The sequence below is a fragment of the Peromyscus leucopus genome, chromosome 2 (assembly GCF_004664715.2).
Source record: "Peromyscus leucopus breed LL Stock chromosome 2, UCI_PerLeu_2.1, whole genome shotgun sequence".
Classification (NCBI taxonomy): Eukaryota; Metazoa; Chordata; class Mammalia; order Rodentia; family Cricetidae; genus Peromyscus; species Peromyscus leucopus.
This window is the reverse complement of record NC_051064.1, coordinates 53,798,712-53,818,317: the sequence shown is the minus strand read 5'-3', so window position 1 is coordinate 53,818,317 and position 19,606 is coordinate 53,798,712. Positions and strand designations below refer to the sequence as shown.

The window sequence follows — 19,606 nt, the reverse complement described above, 5'->3', positions numbered from 1 at the left end:
ATGTTCTGGAATTCCAAAAAGTCAGCTTACAGGAAGAAGGGTCGGCTTCGGCTTACACTGAGGTCGCTTGGCTTTCTCGGGCGTGATCAGGGCTCTGGAAGGAGGCTGACAGTGCCACTGCATTCCTGCCTGCACCCCAGGGGCCCTGCTCCTGCTCAGAGGCCATATTTTTAAAATACTTTATTTTTTTCATAATACTGTCATTACAAAAAAATACAAAAAACTACTATAAAAACATTCAGGGGCTTGTCAAAGTGAGAAAACCTAAAGACCCCACCCCAGGAGCAGCTGAAGCAGTCTCCTCCCAGCTCTTCACGGTTTGACTTTTATACAACTGTGGGAGAGGGGTGGGGGTCACACAGGCAGAGAGGGGCTGGAAATCTCTGACACAGCCTCCAAGAAAGGTAAGAAATAAGTAGCTTCACATATCACAAAAGTGGGGTTTGGAAGTTTCGGGTGGCCTGGCCCTGAGTTCAGAGATGTGGGGAGAACCTGTGATCCTGAATCTCTTGGTGGGGAGTAGCTGCCACCTGACCCCAAAGCCCTTTCCTTCCTGATGATGGCCGGGAGGTGGGTCCTGCCCCACCTCTTAGCTGTAATGCCTCAGCCTCTCTTTTCCCCACCCGTGAACACTCCTCAGAGCAGCGGGGGGGACAGACCCTCCAACTCTGTGGGGCGTAGGCAGAGCAGCTGTTGGGGAGGCTCCTGAGTGTTGGTTCACCTCCCTGTCCCCAAATGAAAGTGTCTCGTGCTCAATGGACGCCTTGTTCACAGGTAACGGACCTTCCCTTCCTATGTCCGCTCCTCTGTCTCGCAGAGAGACACAGACCACTTTAGGCCAGTGCTCCATGGGCATGAATACTTGTAGGATAGCCTTGGACACTACAGACCTGAGGGAGGGGTGTCCTTTCTGTCCTCTTTCTCCAGAAACAGGAGGAAGCCAGAGGGAAGGGAGAGGAAGGGTGTTAGCAAGGCTGAGGGGAGGAGGACATGCTATTTACAGGCATGGACAAGGACTCTCTATCTTCAAGTAGCACTCAAGTCACTCTCCAGCCACTGGAGTGGGAACTGGATTCAAAGCTAGTGACAGAAAGTTGACCCCTGGCCTGGGCTAGCTCTCCCACCTCCCTCCCATTCCCCCAAAGCAGCCCAACTCTGAAAGGGGTTGGGGACAGGAACAGTTTCCTGAAAATCAGTGGCTTTTTTTTTTCTTTTTGCATTTTAGAAAGGTGCCAGTGTCCGGTGGGCATCCAGCTGGGTCCACATGAGATGGGGTGAGTGTGGGGTATTGCTGTGGCGGGCTCCAGACTGGCCAGGGCGGAGCCTAGGAGCAGGGGAGGTGCTGCTTAAGGATCTGACGTGTCTGCGGTGGTAATCTGTCAGGGAACCGAACTTTGAACTCAACAATGAGGTCTCCCCGCTGAGTGGGCACCTTGGGGAAGGGGAGGCCCTCCCCGCGGAGTCTCTTCACGGTGCCTGGCTTGATAACATCGTTGCAGGGCAGAGGGATCACTCGGCCATCAATGGTGGGAATGTTCACGGTGCAGCCACACAGCGCCTGGGGAAGATAAGGCAGAGTGAGGAAAAGGGAGGCAGAGAGAGTAGAGAGAAAGGAAAAAGATGTACACGGGGGTGGGGTGGAGATGTGTGTCAGAAGGGAAAGGAAAGAGATGCTTCCTATAGACACACACACATACACACACACACACACACACACACACACACACACACACACACACACACACGCCCCACCTCCTTGAGGCTGATGAGCGCACTGTAGAGCACATTGGTGCCATCTCGGCGGAAGTGTGCATGAGGCTTATCTTTGAGCACGAAGACAATGTCGGCTGGGATGTTGTCAGGTGTGGCATCGCCCTCTTTGGGGAAGGTGATCTTGGTACCTTCCTTCCAGCCGCGCTTGATGACGATGTGCAGGATTTTGTCCTCGGTGCGCACAGTTCGCCCATCAGGGTTGAGGCGCCGTCTTGTAATCTTCATGCGCTTAGTGGAGCCATGGTAGATCTCCTCCAGGGATACCCGAAGCTCATGCACCACAGGGGGGTCTTGCACCTTGCGCCGGGGGTACAGTGGTTCTGGGGCTCGCCTTGGACCCCTGCTCAACCCATTGAAGCCAAAGCGGCCAAAGGCACCAAATGGGTCCTCATCTTCATCCACATCCATGTCATCTGGGTCAAAGCCACTGAAGGGCCGAGTGGAGCGGCTGCTGGCAAAGAAGATATCGAAGGGGTTGGAGCCACCAAAGAAGGAAGCAAAGGTGGCATGAGGGTCCCCATGAAAGGTGTAGTGAAAGGAGCCACTGGAGCCACCTGAAGTACCACCGCCGGTCTTGAGGCCTAAAGGGGAGGAGAAGTTAGGGGCAGTGTGGTCCATCCTGGCCCCATCCCAGTCTCTTTCCTCTACCGCTAAGCTGCCAGTTCCCGGGCCTAGATAAAGAAGCAACCTTTAACTCCCACAGAGAGGGCTAGACTATCAGAGTGAGAAAAGCTTTGGACAGACTAATATCCACTCATTTAACTCCATACTTAGGAATACGTATCTGGGCATGGTGGTGCACGCCTGTAATCTCAGTACTCAAAAATTGGGCAGGGGGACAGAGTTTCAGGCTAGTCTGGACTGTGTAGTGAGACCTTGTCTCAAAAAACAAACCCAAACAACCTGCACCTTGAGATTCCCTCGAGCTAGTTAGCCAATAAGTGGAAAAGCGAGGACTAGGGGACTTAGGAGATGGCTTCTGTTATATAATCATTCCCACTTACTCAGTCCAAACATGCCTCATAAAAGCTCGGGCAGCTGGCCTTGTATCACATGACAGGCTAGACCTGACTCCCAAATCTCTGTTGACTTCCCAAGATACCCAGGGCTAGAGACAAACAGACAGGGTTTGACCAGAGGGGCTAGTATGAAGTGTGGACACAGTCTAGGAGGAACCTTGCTTTGATTCTGCTCCAACAGGAAATCAAGAGGTCTCAAAAAACAAGGAAGCCCATTGACATGGAGATGAGGAACTATTTTTCTATTAAAAAAAAATTCAATTACTTGATTTCCATCCTCTGAGCCGTGTTGCACAGCTTCAGGGACTGCCATTCACGTATTGTACGGACAGAGGCTACACGGGACCAGCTTCCCCAGGGTTACATCACACCAGCCCTGCATCCCACATTTAATGTGGAGCAACCACCATACATCAATGGGCTGGGACCATGCAAGGTCCCAGATGCTCCAGAGAGTGACCCCAGATGCTCTCTCTGGAGTTGGGTCTTGTCTATGGGACTCAGATTGCTGGATGGTACTTTCAGGGTAGGTCTGTGATGGAATAGTGGGAAGTATGGCAGAGGGGATTAACACAGACTGATCCAAAATATATCGATTCAGGGATGGGGCCCAGGTGAGGGGAAGGGCCCCTCTCATTGAGACTTATTTCTGGGGAGGGAACCCAGGGTTTTGTGCACTTTAGATAAGTGCTCTAGCACTAGGCTGGGTTCTTAGCCCTCTCTGAGGCCTTTGGTCTAAAATTTCATTTGGTCTTGGGAATCTGGGCCTAAATTACCCTCTTATTTCATGGGATTACAAGGACGGGTTTGGGTTTCATTAGAGAGGGCAAGTAAATAGCAGGCATTTGGGGGCTTGTGGCAGCTGCCCTTAACCCCTCCCCCAAGACTTGGGTCTGTTCTTTCTTCCTGTTGAAGCAAGTTTGCAAAGCTAGGCAGAGCTCCTGAGAGAGCAGGAGGCTGGGCTGATGACAGGAGGGGGAATTCTCCCCGCGGGGATTCCTGCTCTACCACCCCACCTCACTTCAAGCAGAGAACAACTTGTCCCAAGCCAGAGCTGCACACGGACTCTGTGCACAATTGTTCTGGCTGGCTGTTGAGGAAGAGGGAGGGCAGACAGAAATAGAACTGACTTTCCAAGGCTGTTTCTCCCTCCTCCAACCCAGAGGTCTTCCCTGGGCCACAGTGCCTATGATCTACACCAGAACCCAGGGGCTTCTAGGGTGGGGGTCTGGTGCTGGTCCCGTGTAGCCTCTGTCTGTACAATACGTGATGGCAGTCCTGAAGCTGTTGCCTTCACTTGGGCTTGGTTGTGTATGAGGTGGGGGAGGAAGTTTCTGGGTAGCTTCTGCAGCCCCTTTCCTAAAAGGTTAGGCTAAGTGCAGGATTGGATGCAGTTCTGAGACCGGCCACATGGAGGCATGGTGCCTGCACAGCCTGCCTTCTTTCCCTGCTCCCATCCTCCTTCCTGAGCTGGGAGAAGGCTGGGGATTGGAGCAGGTGCCGGGGCTCTCTGAGAACTGGCAAGTCTAGGAATGATCAGGGAAAAACGGAATGAGCTCACAGCCTAGAGACTAAAAAGAGGGAGCTGGGAAGATGGGGCACGGGGAGGAGAGCGGCAGAGGTGAACAGAACACAAGAGGGGACGGGAGGAACGTGCTCTTCAGGCCCTGCTTTTAATCAGGCATACTACATGCCATTAGCCCGGTTCATTCTGAGCACACTCTGGGGAAGGTGAAGAGGAGGACAGTGTGAAGAACGGTGGATGTCGCTAGGAGGAAGGGCAGGTCTTCCCAGGAGGGAGAGTCCTCAGCTGTGACAATGTCTCTTAATATAGCCTGACAGGTGCCTGTGGCTGGCGGGTGGCAGGCGGGCCCCGAGGGGCAGGCCCAGAATTAGCAGCTACATCATGCCCGTGGGATGTGCTGGGCGGAGCCACGCTCTCGGAGGCTTTATTTGGGCCTTTCCTGCTGCCCACCCTGTGCGTGTCCACCAACTGCCCCAGGGAAGGGTAAGATGCCCGCAACATCTCCCCCGCCACTCCTGGATCCCTGCCACTTCCTCTGGGAGGCAAATCTCTGTTCTGTTGGCCTGAAGTGGCCAGGGACTGGGGGATGGTGGCAACAAGCATTTCCACTGAGAACTCTAGTGGTTAATTCCCTGGCTGTTCGCAGGCCAGACTTTTATGCTGATGAATGTAAATGCCGTGCTCAGAGAGTCACAGGCTCTCTCCCCAACCTTTCAGACAGCCAATGAAGCTGCAGGGACTTCAGGCAGGACTAATAAGGCTGGGAAGGAAGGAAGGGGGGGGGGGAGGCCTCTGGCTCAGACTCCAGCCTCTCTAGGGCCAGAAAGGGCCAAGGGAGGGGGAGAGAGATGGGGAAGACAGTGAGCTGTGACCAGGTAGTGAACGATTGGGCTGCTCTAAAGAAATTTGCCTCCTCCAACCCCACCGTGAGAACTGGCTTGCCCAGGGCTCCAGAGAAACTCGGGGGTCCAGGTTTGGGCCGCTGTACACCTTCTTACCTTCCTCCCCATACTGGTCATACAGGCTCCGTTTCTTAGGGTCACTCAGCACGTCATAGGCCTCAGCAATCTCCTTAAACTTCTCCTCAGCGTTGGGTTCCTTGTTCTTGTCTGGGTGGTATTTCAAGGCCATCTTCCGATAGGCTTTTTTGATCTCATCCTCATTGGCCCCTGACGGGATCCCGAGAATCTTGTAATAATCCTTCCCCATCACAGCCACTGGACCGGTGCTGGGCTCCTTGTTTCTGAAAGAACCCAGGTCCAATCTTTGGTGCCCTGATCTCTACAGCCCAGCCCCACTCCTGATGATCCTGCAATCCTTAAATGACTCCCTGTATGACCTTCAATAGGTCATGCCTATTCTCTGGGCCTCTGTCTCCCCATCTGTAAAGTGAAAGTTTTGGCTAGATGCTGTCTTCCAGTTCTGACATGCTAGGATTCCGTGATTCCTTTCTCAGCTTCTGGCTGAAGATTGTGGCCCACTTCTCAGGTCTAGGCTGAGGCCCAGGCCCTTGGGCCAGCCTGAGGACCCCTGAGAGGCCCTTCGGAGTGAGATGGCACTGTGGACTGACAGACTCACACACAGAAGCTGGCGAAGGTCAGTGTACTGAGTGAGGTCACCTGAGCTTCGTAGTCTCTCCTACGCCACACCTCAGGCATGGTGCCCGGACTGAGGACAGCTGGGGCAGTAGCCCAGGACCGGGAACAGGCTCTAGTCTTCAGCCAGCTGAATCAGGCTATGGGAGTTTGGAGTCTAGATCCCTCTGCCCTTGCCCCCCCAGGCTATGCTAAGCTTCACGTGTGACTCAGATCACAGAGTGACTCACAGCCTTTGGAAACTGCTGTTCCTAACACCTTCATTAGCAAGGGGGGACACTGTCTATCCCCCAACCAGGGTAACAGTTGCCTCTACTCGTTTCCAAGGATCTACACACTGAAGTGTGAATACATGTCTATGTGCCCAGGCACCAATGGTAGTGAACAAAGGCACCAGAGATGAGGCTTTCTCAAAGCCTAGGTGTCAGGAGACAAATAGACACTCACCACTGTGTCCTAAATACCTTTGCTGCAAGCCCCTCTCTGCCTGCCCCTATAGTTTAGGATCTGACTCCGCATTAGGCTTATACTCCTCTGATGACCCCTTCTAAGTGGGGTTCAAGGACATCACCACGGGGCTCTGATCCTTCCACTCTAACCTGCTCTCATCAATGGATATGTGGATGATATGAAGGGAGGGGACTCGAGGGAATGGCCGGATGCTGTTCTTTAGCCTTTTGGAGGTTTAGCCAACCCTTGTCAAAAGAGGGAGAACCAGAGTCTTTCTAGCAATGTCCTGGCAGCCACAGCTGAGGCTTGCTTTTCTGCCCCTGACTACTTCACAGTAGTGAGATGTACAAGGTGTCCTGGCAGGGTGGTGACAGTTAGGGGGGAAGCCTCTGGCGCCCCAGGTAGGCATGGAGAATGACCTTAGCTCCTGTCCCTACAGGGCTTGCTGCAGGTGGCTGGGTTGACTCATGGTTCTGGGAGTCACCTCACTCTGACAAAGAGAAGGCACCATAAAGGCGGGTACTCCCCCATTTCCCCACACCAGCATGTCACGCCTGTGGGGGAGACTGGAGTTGGGGGAGGCAGAGAAGAAAGAGCATCTGGGGGAGAGCAGCCATTTTCGGAAGCGGCATTAAGAGCAGTCTGAGAGGGAGACGGGGTGGTCTGCCATCTTTGTCTCAGCCCACACTTTTTTTACCCCAGGATTGAAAGAAACCTAGGACAGCAACAGGGTGCCAGAGAACTCCAGCAGCTTCTAGGCAGAGGGCGAGTGGCATAGCTTACTGGCCCACCCACCTTTTTGTGGTCCCCCCCATTACCTCTCCACCACCGCCAGCTTCCTCTCTGGCACCTGCCTGCTAGCTGTTCTCCACCCATAATTCTCTGGCCTCCACAGACACGGGGCCACCTCTGAGGACCTGCCTCCTTTCCCACCTTTCCACCCCCTCCCGTCTCCCTCCCCACCAGCCACGTGGCGGAATGACAAAGGAGCCCCATGGCATGGCTCTGCCTTTGATGAAGAATGAGGACTATGTTAAGGGAGAGCTAGGGATGACAAAAATGAGGACAGATAGCAAAAGGGACTGGGAGGAGAGAGGGCCCTGACAGGAGATGAGAGATGGCAGGAGGAAACGGTTGAAGTGGAAGACAGGTGACTGACGATTGAGAGCGAGACCTGACGAACTGAGACATTGGAGATGTGTGTGGCAACAGAGTTTGAGGGAGATGGATGACACCGGTACAATTCATTCAGACGTGCAGGTGAGGTCAAAGGATGGATGCCACAGGATGAGATGAGGATGCCAGGGAGGGAGGTAGGGAGGGAGGAGGCAGTGCAGGGAATGGCTGATGTGGAGAATTGGACTCCGCGTGGGTATGAGTGCCCTTCTCAGGAGGGACTTACCGAAACTTTACAAACCCATTCAGCGTCCACGCTCGAAGTTTTAAGGGCTCCAGCTGAATTTTAAACATCAAGCTGGCTAAGAAGTCTTCTCCCCAGAAGTGTGGGAAGCTCCGGAAAGCTCCTCGAGCCTGTAGTGGGGGTGCTGCTGGGGGTGGGCAGGAGAGCACTGTGCGCTTAAACATGCCCAGCCAAGCCCCTCACCTCTGATCGCTCCACCGGAGCCTGCTTGGGACGCCGTAGCTCTGGCAGCCACCTCCTCAGAGTCTCAGAGGCGCTTGCCCAGCAAGGCCTGTGTCGTGCCGCAGGAGCCGGACCTGATCCCCGGGTGCGGAGTGGAGGGAGAGGGTCCAGCGGCCACCTGCCCTCAGGTACAGCAGTGTCTGGCTGGCTGAATGTGAGTGGCTGTATGACTGGGTGACAGTGAGGCTGGAAGTGACAGTGGGTGCTTGCTGAGTGGCAGCGTGTGTACCTGTGACAGGTGTGACAGCCAGGGCCCCCGAGAGGCAGTGAGCTCCTCTCGCCTCTCTGGGGAGGACCCAAGTCCAATCCCCGAGAAGCTACTCAATGAAGTCACTGACGGGGAGTCTCCTCCCCCGCAGATGGGCGGGGAGGGGCGGGGCAGAGCCGAGCCTGGCCCGGACAAAAGGCGCGGCGGGGAGAGGAAGGAAGGGGGTTCGCGCGGGGGAGGGGGTCGGTGATGTCACCGCAGCTGGCTGGCTGGCCTGCTCAGAAACGCCTCCGCCCGGCGCAACCCAATCCGACCCGACCCAACCCGACCCTCGTCGCAGACACCCCGCACCTGGCAGACCCCGAGCTTCCAGGACCCGCGCCCCTATGGCAGAGGAGGCTATGGACCCTCGGTGTCCCAACCCCCCAACACCCGGACCTGTCTCCTCGACGCCCCACCCCCGGGACCCCCGAGTCCTCGCTCAGCGCCCTCACCGGTGAGGAGCTGCGGGCGTCGCCGCGGTCCTTCTGTCAGCCGCTGCCCCCTCCCCCGGCTCCGGCTCGGCTCCGCCGCCTCCACTCGGGACAGGAGTCGCCTGCCCGCCGGCCGCAGACAGCGGGACCGGGAGCCCGCCCCCACGGCTCCGCCTCCGCGCTTCCCATTGTACCGTCTGCCCGTCACTCAGCCCAGACTCGGCTGTGATTGGACACCTTTCAACGAGCGTCCGGGTGATAGCCACCCCTTCTCCGCCCCTGTCACCCGGCCACACGCGCACACATTCCGGGCAGCGATTGGTGTGGGTGTGATTGGTGCCCTCCGGGATCAATCAACCACACCTCTTCTCCATCTCGTCGTGTCATTGGTGAAAAGGACAGAGGGCGGCAACTCCAGGCGCCCTTTGATTTTATTGGCTTGTCCCTGTGACTTCGACCCAAGCCAGTGGGGCAACTGTATTAGTCCAATCTCCAGTGTGAGGTGAGACGTGCTGGCCACCGCTTGAGTCCAGGGAGAACCTTCTGGAATGAGTGCAACCTCAAAGACAACCTAGTAGGAAAACTGTGCTCACCAGTTGGCGGTGACACCAGGCATTCTTTCTTTTCTTCATCTAGGAGAGTCGAAAGAGAGAGAGAAAAGTGCACTGGGGGAGGTGTAGCCTCTGGACCAGTGCCAAAATGTCATCTCTCCTTACCTGTCTTTTAACAAATTGTGAGCCAACCCGACTTGGCCTGGTTTAGCTTTACCTTGTCTAGACCTGGGGTTGACCTGACATGGCTTATCTGTAACATAAAACAGACGAGCATAGACTCGCGAGTCTAAGTGCCCTTGCGACCTCCTCTCTGCACTAGTAACTGGTAACTCCAGGGGGCACATCTTCATGATTCTCTGTCCAGCTCCTTTCCATCTCCCCTTTCACGCTGGCGGCTGGCCCGCTAAGGAGCAGCCAAGCGCTTCTCAGCCCCTGGGAGTCCACAGTGCCCAGTTCAGAGCCCTTATAGCCAACCTTTCATCTTTGTCTTTAAGTCCTTTTTCATACCCCCTGTGATTGTGATATCTGACCTTCCCTCACCCCAATATTCTGTCTTGCTCTGTATCTTTCTTACTTTTTTCTCCTTTTGTCTTACTCTTAATTCATCTCCCTATTTCTGTGGTCTGCAATATCATAGCACATAGCTCCCCCTTTAACCCTTTACCTCAGCTTCACATGGTCCTCTTTCTTAACAGCCTCATACACTGTCACCTCTGCCCCCCCAACCCCCAGTAAATCATTAAATCTCAGCCCCAGTGTCCCCGATACTCAGAGCAGGCGGGGCTGCGGAGGCGGTCGCCAGCGGAAGCCGCCGCTCCAGCAGACACTGAGCTTGGCGCCCACGTTACTGTCTCCCAGGCCCATCTGTGCTGGAGGGAGCGGGGGTGGGAGGGGGTAATCTGGGGGTGAAGAGGGGGAGGGGGTTCTTGGGAGATTTGGTGACAAAGAAAAGGCCTGAGAAAATGCTCCCGCCTCTCATTCTTTGTCAGTTTCAAGAGACAGATTTAGACACCTACGGGGCCATGCAAGCTGGGTAGAACTGTAAACTGAGGCTTGGAGTACCTAGGCCCAGATAAGAGCACGAGAGGGGTCTGGGGATTTGGAGGCAAGGTCTACATATTCTTAACTACCTGCCTCTTCCCAGGGTTCCACATGGGACTCTCGGAGTGTAAAGGAATTTGAGTTTAGCATGAGAAAAGAAGTTAGGGTGGAAAGAGGAAGTGGGGTGGAGGAGAGCAGAAGGTGGGAGATGGCGTGATCAGTGCGGGGAGCTCACAGGTATCTGGCTGAAGGAGGTGGGCTGGGAACTGGAAAGGGGCCAGAAGACAGGGTGGGAGGCAAAGAGGAAATGAGGGGGTGAGATGGGCCGGGGCGGAGATCGTAGGAGCACTGAGACGGGACAGAGAGACCAGAGGAGGAACAGATGAGACAGTGATGAGGGAGTGGGGCAGTGTGGCGTGGAGTTGGGTATCGTGGGAAGAGGGGGGCCGGAAGTAGTACTGGCTTCTACGATTTGGGGTCTCTCACTATCCTTCCTCCTGTCTTGAGGGGCCCCAACTGTCAGTGCCTATGTTACTTTCTAAGTCTGCCTCTTGCGTTCCCAGCCTTGTCCGCGCCAGCACAGAGGTCGAGTTTAGTCACAAGCCTTTACCTGGCTCTGCTAAGCTGTGGCGTGGCCTTCAGGGACTCTAGCTTTGTGTCCTTAGAAGTGGGGCCCAAACCCCATTGTTTGCCTGGATCACTACTACTGTTGCCTTCTGTCCTACTGTCCCCGGCCTCTGAACCCGAGTACGCAGTGCAGCACAGACCGCAAGAAGGTGAGTGCTGGAGTCAGTCAGCGGGGTGGCCTTGTGAGGCCACTTGCCACCTCTGTGCCTCATTTGTCCTCGGCAAATGGACCAAGCAACAGTGGAAGCTCACAGGGCTCTTTTGAGGGTCAGTTAAGGTGACACATGTGATGGTCTTCGTTCTGAGCTTGCTTGGCATGCGATTAATGTTCAATCCAATCAACACTTACTGTGTGCTCAGGGCTATCTGGGTGTGTGAGTGCATCCCCAATGCGTGTGTCTGATTGGGAGTTATTTGCCATGGTAGTCATGATTCCATTTGTAAGGGTGTGCCAGCACAATTATTTTTGTGTGTAGTGTGCCTGGTTCTGTACTTGGTATAGGTATGTGGTTTTGTATCAGCACACATGTGTGATTAAATAAACGGCCGTGTAGGCATGTGACTACATGATAAAGAGTGAGGGGAGCATGTGGCTATTGACACCATTTCTGCCAGTGTATGTACGCATCTGTGATCGTGTTGGCTCCAAACACCCCCGCCTGTCCTCCCTCCTCCTGGAGACGTCATAACCCTAGGTGTCCCTCATTTTCTCACCCTGAGGGAACCGGAACCTGTGGGCAAGGGGATGGGGGTGGGTGCCAGTGAGGGGGTGTTTAAGCAGGAGCTCATGTTCCCTCCCAGACTGTGTATGGGAGGGGGAGCCCCTATCTTGCACATCCCAAATCCTCCAGAGGAAGTGCTTCCCCCCTTGGCCTGTTCCTAGTTCCCTGTCTTGTCACCATGGCAGCAGTTGCCAGGGGCTCCCATGGTTGCTAAGATCTGGAGGTGGGAGGATACCAGGCCCTGTTGCTAGTAGAAACAGAATCCTGGAGGCAAGGAAGACTACCCCCACAGCTGCCAGCTTTGCAGTGACAGCATCGACTCTTGGGCTGCCCCTTTCCCCAAACTGAACCTATGATTTGTATGTGCAGTGTGATGTGTGAGGAGGCTTTAATGCGAAGCTGGGCCTGAGGAGAAAGGAGGAGCTGCAGTCTGCCCCATCACCACTTTGAAAGCCAGCAACTCCTGAGAAACTAGAGGCTGCCTTATTTAGTTTCTCATCTACCCTACTGGTCCCCTGGGTGGCATTCATGGCCGAGTTCTCCAGTGACTGGCTACTCGTCACGTGATGTTTCACCTAGGCATACTAATGCTGCTTTGAATGCAGACTGACTCCTTTCTATGGTCAGATTCTTAGCATCTCTTTTGATACATGCTTCGTGCTGACATATGAACATAGGATTGGTCCCACACTGAGTCCCAACTTTGGCATTTGCTTGAGACACTGACTCTGGTTTTAATCTTGGTTAAAGGAATCCCTTGAATCCAGCCTCAGCCTCAGCTTACTTCCTAGACACACAGTTAAGCCCTAATTTTAACGCTAGACACATGAACTCATTGTGATTTTCACTTGTCTTTTTCACTGACAGAGCACTGACCAGCGATTTAACTTCCTGGTATTTGCGGGCATCTCATTGAGCTTCTAAGCCAAAAGTGATCAGTACCCTTGGGATTTGAAAGAGTAATTTCTCACTTTAGGATGAGATGGCAGTTCTAGAGATAGCCAGCAGAGGGCGAGTAGCATGAGATTCTCAAGGCAAGCTTCTAAGAGCCTACCAGTGAACTAAGGAAATTTTCGTTTTTTGATACCTAAACTTTAAAGTTATGTGACTGCTTGAGCTTACATGTCTATCTTCAAATAATCTGGGATAAGGGCTGGGAAGGTACAAGAAGGTGCTTAATGTGGACTGGCCCCTCAGGTGTCAAAAGGATTCAGTACCTTATCAGGTATCTCACTCTGAGACTCAGCATTTTCGTCGCATGCTTTGATGGCTTCACTGCCCTCCCTGGTGTTCAGTCATCCCTTGGTTCTGTTGAGAAGAACTGTATTTTCTCAACGTTCACCACTCATCTAGGCTCTGTCCTTGAGTCACCTCCAGCTTTATAGGTCCCATTGCCAAGTATCAGCCATCCACACTGCCCATGTTCACCCTCTCCAGGATTCAGGCCTTCCCGGGCTTTTCATCTGCCTTGTTTGATTCCAGCCATTCAAGGCTTTCAGTCCGTGCTTGTTCCAGGAGTGCTGGACATGAACAAGACTTGAACAAGATGGCTTGCCTCCCCTCCCTGACTAGACTTCTTCCCATGTAGCCTTAGGTTGCATTGATTTTTTTTCTTTTCTTTTTTTGGTAGTTAACTCATGTAGATCACTCATACCAAGTTAAAACCATAAGCTCTTTTTTGCCCCTGAGCTGCTGATTCATCTCTGGTCTATTATGATTTTGGAAAAGAAAACTTGAAATAAGTTAAATAAAAACATTTTGATGATACTTTCTGAATTTGAGGGCAATCTTTGAACCTGGAAATCTCTGCATTTGATGTTCACTTAAAGTGAGAACAAAGGACGGACAGTCTCCAGCAGGCTGTGACTTCAGCACTGTGGACAGAGACCACTGGCGGTACCTGGTGTTGTGCCTGGGACTGCAGGGGGGTGGAAGGAGACATGGGCCTCAGAGGGAACACGGGGCCTCAGTGGGAACCAGCATCCAGCTGCTCGCTCAGCGCCTCCCCTCACCAACCTCATTCTGCTTTTTCTATCAGCTCAGAAGGCAGATGTGACCGGGACTGTTCTTTAGCTTTTGCACAGACGGGAAATAGGTTCGCCACGTCAGACCCAAGGAACCCCTGGAAACAGTGGAGTTGGGGAGAACACTGGATTTAACTTGATGTCTAGAGAATTGAGTAGCACTGTTTCTCTTTGGGAAATGTCCTACTGGGGAGACAGAGGGAACGTACAGAGCAGGAGAGGTGGAAGTTTGTGGGAGGTGGGGTTCCAGCAAGCCCTGGGAGCAAGTGGCAGCTGATGAGTCATGGTTCCAGGAGGGATGAAACCTCCAGCCAGGACTGCTGAATGGAGGGAAGGGAAACTTGGTTGCTCACAGAGATACAGAATTTTAATATTTAAAAATTGCTTATTTTGTGTGTGCATGCATGCCTTGACATGTGGAGGTCAGAGGGCAGCTTCCTGGGGTTGGTTCTCTCCATTGGCAGTGGGGATTGAACGCAGGTCCTCAGGCTGGTCAGCAGTGCCTTCGTTCTCTGAAGCAATCTCACCAGCCAAAGATCTAGTCTTTATGCCTTTTGCTACCCTGATGCTCAGCTTCCCTGAGTCTGGAGATTAGAAGGAGCTCCTGTGATGTCATCAAACTTCCAGAGTAGGGCGGACACTCCGTGCCCTATGGGGACACCCTGGAGGGGAGAGGTATGGCAGCAGGATGAGTGGACCAGTTGTGCAGGTGGTGAAACTTCTGTCATGTGGCTACAAGCCCGGTTCCCTGTTCCAGTCTGTTCTGAGGAGTGGAGACGGGAGGTGCTAGATTACATTGCAATAGGTCCCTTGAAGTGCTTTGACAGGCAACGTGCATACACACACACACACACACACACACACACACGCACGCACGCACGCACGCACGCACGCACGCACGCACATTGCTAAGAATATGGCCACTGAAGGAAGGCTACAGTGTCCTGATTCATACTCAGGCCAGGAATTGGCCAGTGATGGGAAATGACAGAGAAATGGGAGGATCCCAGACAACAGGAAGCAAGCAGCAGAAGCAGCATCACAACCTCTTTATTATGGTTTCTGCAGTGCCCAGCCTGTGGGAGCTCCTGCCTGGAGTACTGTGAAGGCTGAGTCACAGCAAGGAGCATGCAGCTGTAGACAGGAAGACAGGGCTTGGGGTTGGTCCCTTCTGGTTACTGTCAAGGTACCTTCAGCAGAAAAGTACATGAGGAACCAGAGGGCCTTGGATCCTCAGTTACTTAAGGACTCTCAGAGCCTCCCTCCCAGCCTGTTTGGCTGGAAACAGACCACGATATCCCTCAAGGGTTAAAGGCTAAATTTGAAGGCCTTTGCTGATTATAGATATGGAGAGGACTGGAATTAGGCTTCTTAATCATTGGTCTAGGTTAAGACCTGACCCTCTTCTCCACACTCTGGGCTATTGGGGCATGCAGACCAAAGGGGAACAGCTTTTCTTTAGCGTTGGTCTAGTGGGAATTCTGTAACCTATCGTTTTCTTCTCAAGGTTGCCAAAAATAGTGGCAAAAAGTAAGCAACACCAGGAGGAATGCTCGGCTCCACCATATTCCAGGCCTGAGCTGTGGGAACAGGCCATGCACTGATCATGCCCACTTAGGATCTCCATTGTCTGGGCTGTAGGACCAAGGGAGATACAGTGAGCAAATTAAACCCAAGTGGCCAGGAGAAGGTGGTGGTTTGACTCCACTGGAAATGGCAGGTTGAAAGAGGGGTATGGTTACAGGTGCTGCTAGGGTGTTCTGCAATTCTGGCATCAAGGTTGTTTGGCCTTTCAGTGCCGAGTACAGAATGGTCATGTGCCGCAGTGACATTTCAACCAACAACAGATGGCATGTACAATGGTGGTCCCATACGTTATATTGCCTAGTGATGTGGTAGCTATCTTGGCTTGTGTAAGAGCACTCTTTGATGCTTGCTCTAAGAAGCTGCCCTAATGACACAGTCCTCAGAATGGATTTCCAGAATGGAATCGGGCTTCTTAAGCATTGGTCCAGATGAGAACCGACCTTCTTCTCCATTCCCTGGGCCATGAATAACCCTATACACTCACGTTCTCCCTATATCTTTATTCTGCTGGTTAGAAGGAGACGTGGACTACCAATACCAGAGCCTGTTGCCAGTTCAAGTTTTGTGCCTCAAGGTTGCTTCCTTTTGGCTCTTGAGTAGTCATGGCTGGATGGCCCCTACTAGACAGTTTCTGCGGAGCCTTTCTCGTAGCCTGAGTGCTTTCCACAGTGCTGGGAACTGTGATGCATGCAGTAAGTGTTGTGCTTTGGGCTAAGGCATGGGACAGCCTTGGTATTCACTTCCCTGTCAAGCGCCCTCTTTCCAGGCAGTTGAATTCTGTGCTTTCTGTTTTGGTGATAGAAATGGGGGGACTCCAAGACTTGGCCACTTAAACAAGGTCCAGGTGACCTCCCGAAGGGAGCACTATGGCCAGAAAGGCAAGTGTCTACCCTGCCAGCCCACTGCTTGGGCTGAGGGTAGAAAGAGGCAATGTATTCATGGCTTCTGCTGCAGCTGTCCTCAAAGGAAGAGCACTTGAACTGGGTCAGTACCTGGGAATGAGGAAACCGCTCCATCCCTGGGATACCATAGGGCCACTGTCCAAATGGTCTTCGGGGGAAGGGTGGCCTCAGGTGAGGAGGCCAAGGAACAGACCTGGAGAGGTTGTGGAGCTAAGCCACCCTCAGGAACTCTGACCCTGCAGTCTGCTGTGTGGTCGCGATGCCCCTTCACTCAGTTCTGAATATAAGGAGGAGAACTGCTGGAGGAAAACCAAGCTTGGGGCAGGCGGTCTTCAGAGAAGCATATGTGTAACCCGAGCCTCCCTTGGTTGGAGCTCAGGATGGGTGGTGTTTGGGAAAAGCATTGATCTTAATTGTTGGCAGCCAAGACAGAAAAGACAGAAACATTTTCTCATACCCTCATCAGAGCCAGACATTAATTTTTGCACTTGGCAGAATTTCAGGCAGTCACAGTGATAGAAAGGCTTGAAAAGGGATGAGTCTTGCTAGGTGATGGGAGTGTACCTCTGTACATACTGCAGGGGCTCCAGGGAGGCCATTCAAAGAGGGACTATGGACAGTGGGGTCGGGAGGGCTTCTGTAACAACTGTCTAGGGAGCCATGGACCCTCCCTTTGGTACAACACTGCATGCTTATGGGGAAGAGGCCGGCTGTCCTGTGTCTTTCTGCTTCTCAGCATTGTTGTGGATTGGGACCTCCATTCTTTGCTGGGGGAGAGTCCCTTGGGCCCTCTGCATCAGGCCCCCGCCACGGAAAACCACTGTCCTGGATAGGGAGGTGATCTCAAATAGGCCTGGTTCTACTGTGGATGAGCTGTGGGGCTGGCTCGGAAAGTCTTGGGACCCAACCAGTCTGATGTGGCCTGTGGTCTTCTGCCATTCAACTGCAGGAGCAAGAAACTCAAAACAAACGAACAACAACCCCCCTGCAGCTTCAAAGTGGCAAGGATCATCTTGATCTGTGAAGGACCATGGAGCAAGATGGACTCCCAGTACCCACGGCTGGGGAGTGGCAGGAAAGTGCTGTTCAATTCCCAAAGCCCAGAGATTATCTCTGTTCAAAACAGCTTGTGAGGTTCAGCAGTTCACAGTCACAGGGGTAGATGGTGACTCACCGGGAGAGTGAGCAAGAGACCTTGTATTTAATATGCTTTAATCTTCTCAATGGAAAACCCCAGGCCTGGCTGCTACAGACACAGTCCTTGAGCCTAGGAGCTTTGTGCTTTTTTCTTTTTGATTAGATCAAATAATGGGCCCTCTTACTGATCCGTCTTGGGAATGTGGCTGAGTAGTTTTCATTGTTGTTTTTGAGACCAAGTCTCACTTGTGTAGCTTACTATTTAGTACAAACCGGCCTGGCCTTCAACTCACAGGATCCACCTGCCTCTGTCCCCTGAGTGCTGGGATGAAGGGTGTGTACTACCATGCCCAGCCGCAAGTGGTAGTTTTTAAAAGCTGTGGGTTTCAAAATGAACCCACATGTATCTCCTATCTGTATCCTCTCAGTCCTAGATAACCTGTCTCCAGCAGTTCACCACCCTGCTTCTAGGTCAGGCACTTCCTCCAGAAAGAGGCCGCCCAGGGCTCTAGGCAAGGCCCTGGCTGCAGACCCCACTTCATCCCAGCATCTCAACACTGAGCGACACGCCTCTTCTTCTTCTGTAATCATTCGCTTCAGTACAAGTGCTTTGAGCAGTGGAGATAATGCAAGCTTCTGCGTGACTTGGCTCAACTGTCTCTTGAAGAAGCCCTCGTTGTCAGAACTGGCCATACCTAAGTCATCCGGTTGAAAATAGAAATCCAGAACCTGGACCCCTAGGTCTAAGGGCTGACCCACACCATGATTGGAGAGCTTCAGAACTGTTAGGTAATGGGGTTTGGCAAAGCTTGAGGGCCACGTTTGGTGCATTCACGGCACTCTGCTTGTCCACAAAGCCTCTCAGGCTAGCTCCAGCTCCTAGCAAGGAGGGGAAGACATGAACAAGCAGCAGGGAGAAGCAGCCGCTGAGGCTACATCTCCGTTTTGGGGAGAACGACAAGCCTTTCCCCTTAGGACACTGACTAGAACTTGACAGTTGAGATACAGATCTTCTGAGTCTTGGTTGCGTCTCCTTTTCTGTCTCAGCGAGACTGCTGAGGGCTTCTGAGGATCTCCTTCAGGCTATGTCCGAGGCTGGCTTGCCCTCTGTATAAAGCCACATTTCTATGGCTGTGGTGGAGTTGGGCTGGGAAGCAGGAAAAGCCTGCTTTTCTCTTCTCTCCCATGAGATTGTGCCCTCATCGGCCTCCGTAGCGGCCAGGCTGAAGCATCTCCCACAGAGGGTCGTCATTTCTGCCAGTGTATCCATTCCACTCGGGTCCCTAGAGCTTCGGACCACGCGATACCACTCAACAAACAGGGGTCACGGGTCTCACCTTGACTTTCCTGGTCTGCTAAGGGCTTGTGAAGTTGGGAGGACCTGGTTGAAAGAGACTTCTGGGTCTCTGGGAGAGGCTGTCTCCACTGTTTTCCCAGTCAGAAATCCACAAGCTAGTTTCCTTTTCTGTCACGAGGAATTAGAATTTAAACACAAACTTCAGGGATGATTTTTAACGGTTCTCCCACCACGACACACCTGAGGGTCACACAGACACTTATGAGCAGCAGTGACTCATCACAGAGGGGGGTTCAATGTGGGCAGGGTGGCTCTCGGCATCTCCTGGAGGGGAAGCGAGGCTGATCTGCCCCTTGCTTTCTACTGGAAATCAGAACTGGCCAATAGAAAGAGTGAGAAGAGACCATCTCATCTACACCAGGGGTTCACAAAGGGATTTTGGTCCTTTTTCCATCAAAAAAAGAACCAGGAGTCTGAAGGCATGGGTATCTAGGCATGTATGTGGCTGTATGTGCATGTGCACATATGTATGCATGAGGTGGCAGGTAGTTTTACGATGTGAGGGCAGGAGGCGGTCCAGGAGCGGGTGACGGACGCCACAGCTCTCAGGGCTTCTCGGTGTGGCAAGACACACACTGCCTCTGCTGTGAGGGGAACGGTGGCTTCGGTGCCGTAAAACTTAATGACAAATTAAGATGTTGGCAGTGCCCCATTCCTGTGAGCCTCAGCGCCAGAGGTGAGTTGAAGGAAAGAGGGAGGAGAGGAGGAGAGGATGCCACCGTCCCAGAACCGAGCTGCTCCGCCCCGCACTATCCTGGGGGTTTCAGGTGAATCGCTCCACTGTTGGGACGGGCAGCCAAGATGTAGATGACGTTCTCTCTTAGGAAGGTGGGCCAGTCCACAGATCTGCAGAGGGAGAGAACAGGTTTGCCAGGCTGGGTACCACCCAATCCCGGCAGCAGGCTGCCCTGGGCTGGATGAACCTCAGGGAAGCTTGCCTCGTGACTAACAAGGTTAGGGTGGGCCAGGG

The 19,606-nt window shown here is 53.1% G+C and overlaps 2 protein-coding genes across 15 annotated transcripts in view; both read right to left on the bottom strand.

Annotated features, from left to right (window-relative positions):
* Positions 1–165: 165 nt before the first annotated feature.
* Positions 166–8,844, bottom strand: Dnajb5 (DnaJ heat shock protein family (Hsp40) member B5). 8 transcript variants are annotated; one of them, XM_037202536.1, is made up of 5 exons: positions 8,707–8,844; positions 7,765–8,233; positions 5,316–5,560; positions 1,753–2,354; positions 166–1,558 (listed from the first exon to the last, which is right to left on the bottom strand). In XM_037202536.1, the coding sequence occupies exons 2-5, from the start codon at positions 7,944–7,946 to the stop codon at positions 1,325–1,327; spliced, it is 1,263 nt and encodes a 420-aa protein (XP_037058431.1). In that variant the 5' UTR covers positions 7,947–8,233; positions 8,707–8,844; the 3' UTR covers positions 166–1,324. The 8 variants fall into 8 exon arrangements, with proteins under 8 accessions (XP_037058431.1, XP_037058433.1, XP_037058436.1 ...); XM_037202538.1 differs by having other exon boundaries at positions 7,765–7,906; XM_037202541.1 differs by having other exon boundaries at positions 7,966–8,233; positions 8,707–8,821.
* A 5,843-nt stretch (positions 8,845–14,687) lies between these two features.
* Phf24 (PHD finger protein 24) overlaps positions 14,688–19,606 on the bottom strand; it is a 28,485-nt gene continuing 23,566 nt past the window's right edge. For all 7 annotated transcript variants that reach the window (XM_028883992.2, XM_028883996.2, XM_028883991.2 and 4 more), the window contains one exon: positions 14,688–19,482. In XM_028883992.2, the coding sequence (XP_028739825.1) occupies positions 19,386–19,482 (97 nt within the window). In that variant the 3' untranslated portion in view covers positions 14,688–19,385. The remainder of the gene's footprint in view (positions 19,483–19,606) is intronic.

Coding starts and splice junctions, on each gene's coding strand:
- Dnajb5 (XM_037202536.1), bottom strand. CDS start 7,946: ATGTTTAAGCGCACAGTGCTCTCCTGCCCACCCCCAGCAGCACCCCCA. Junction 2,355..5,315: donor TGACCAGTATGGGGAGGAAG/GTAAGAAGGTGT, acceptor CCTCCCCTTTAG/GCCTCAAGACCGGCGGTGGT. Junction 1,559..1,752: donor CGCTCATCAGCCTCAAGGAG/GTGGGGCGTGTG, acceptor TATCTTCCCCAG/GCGCTGTGTGGCTGCACCGT.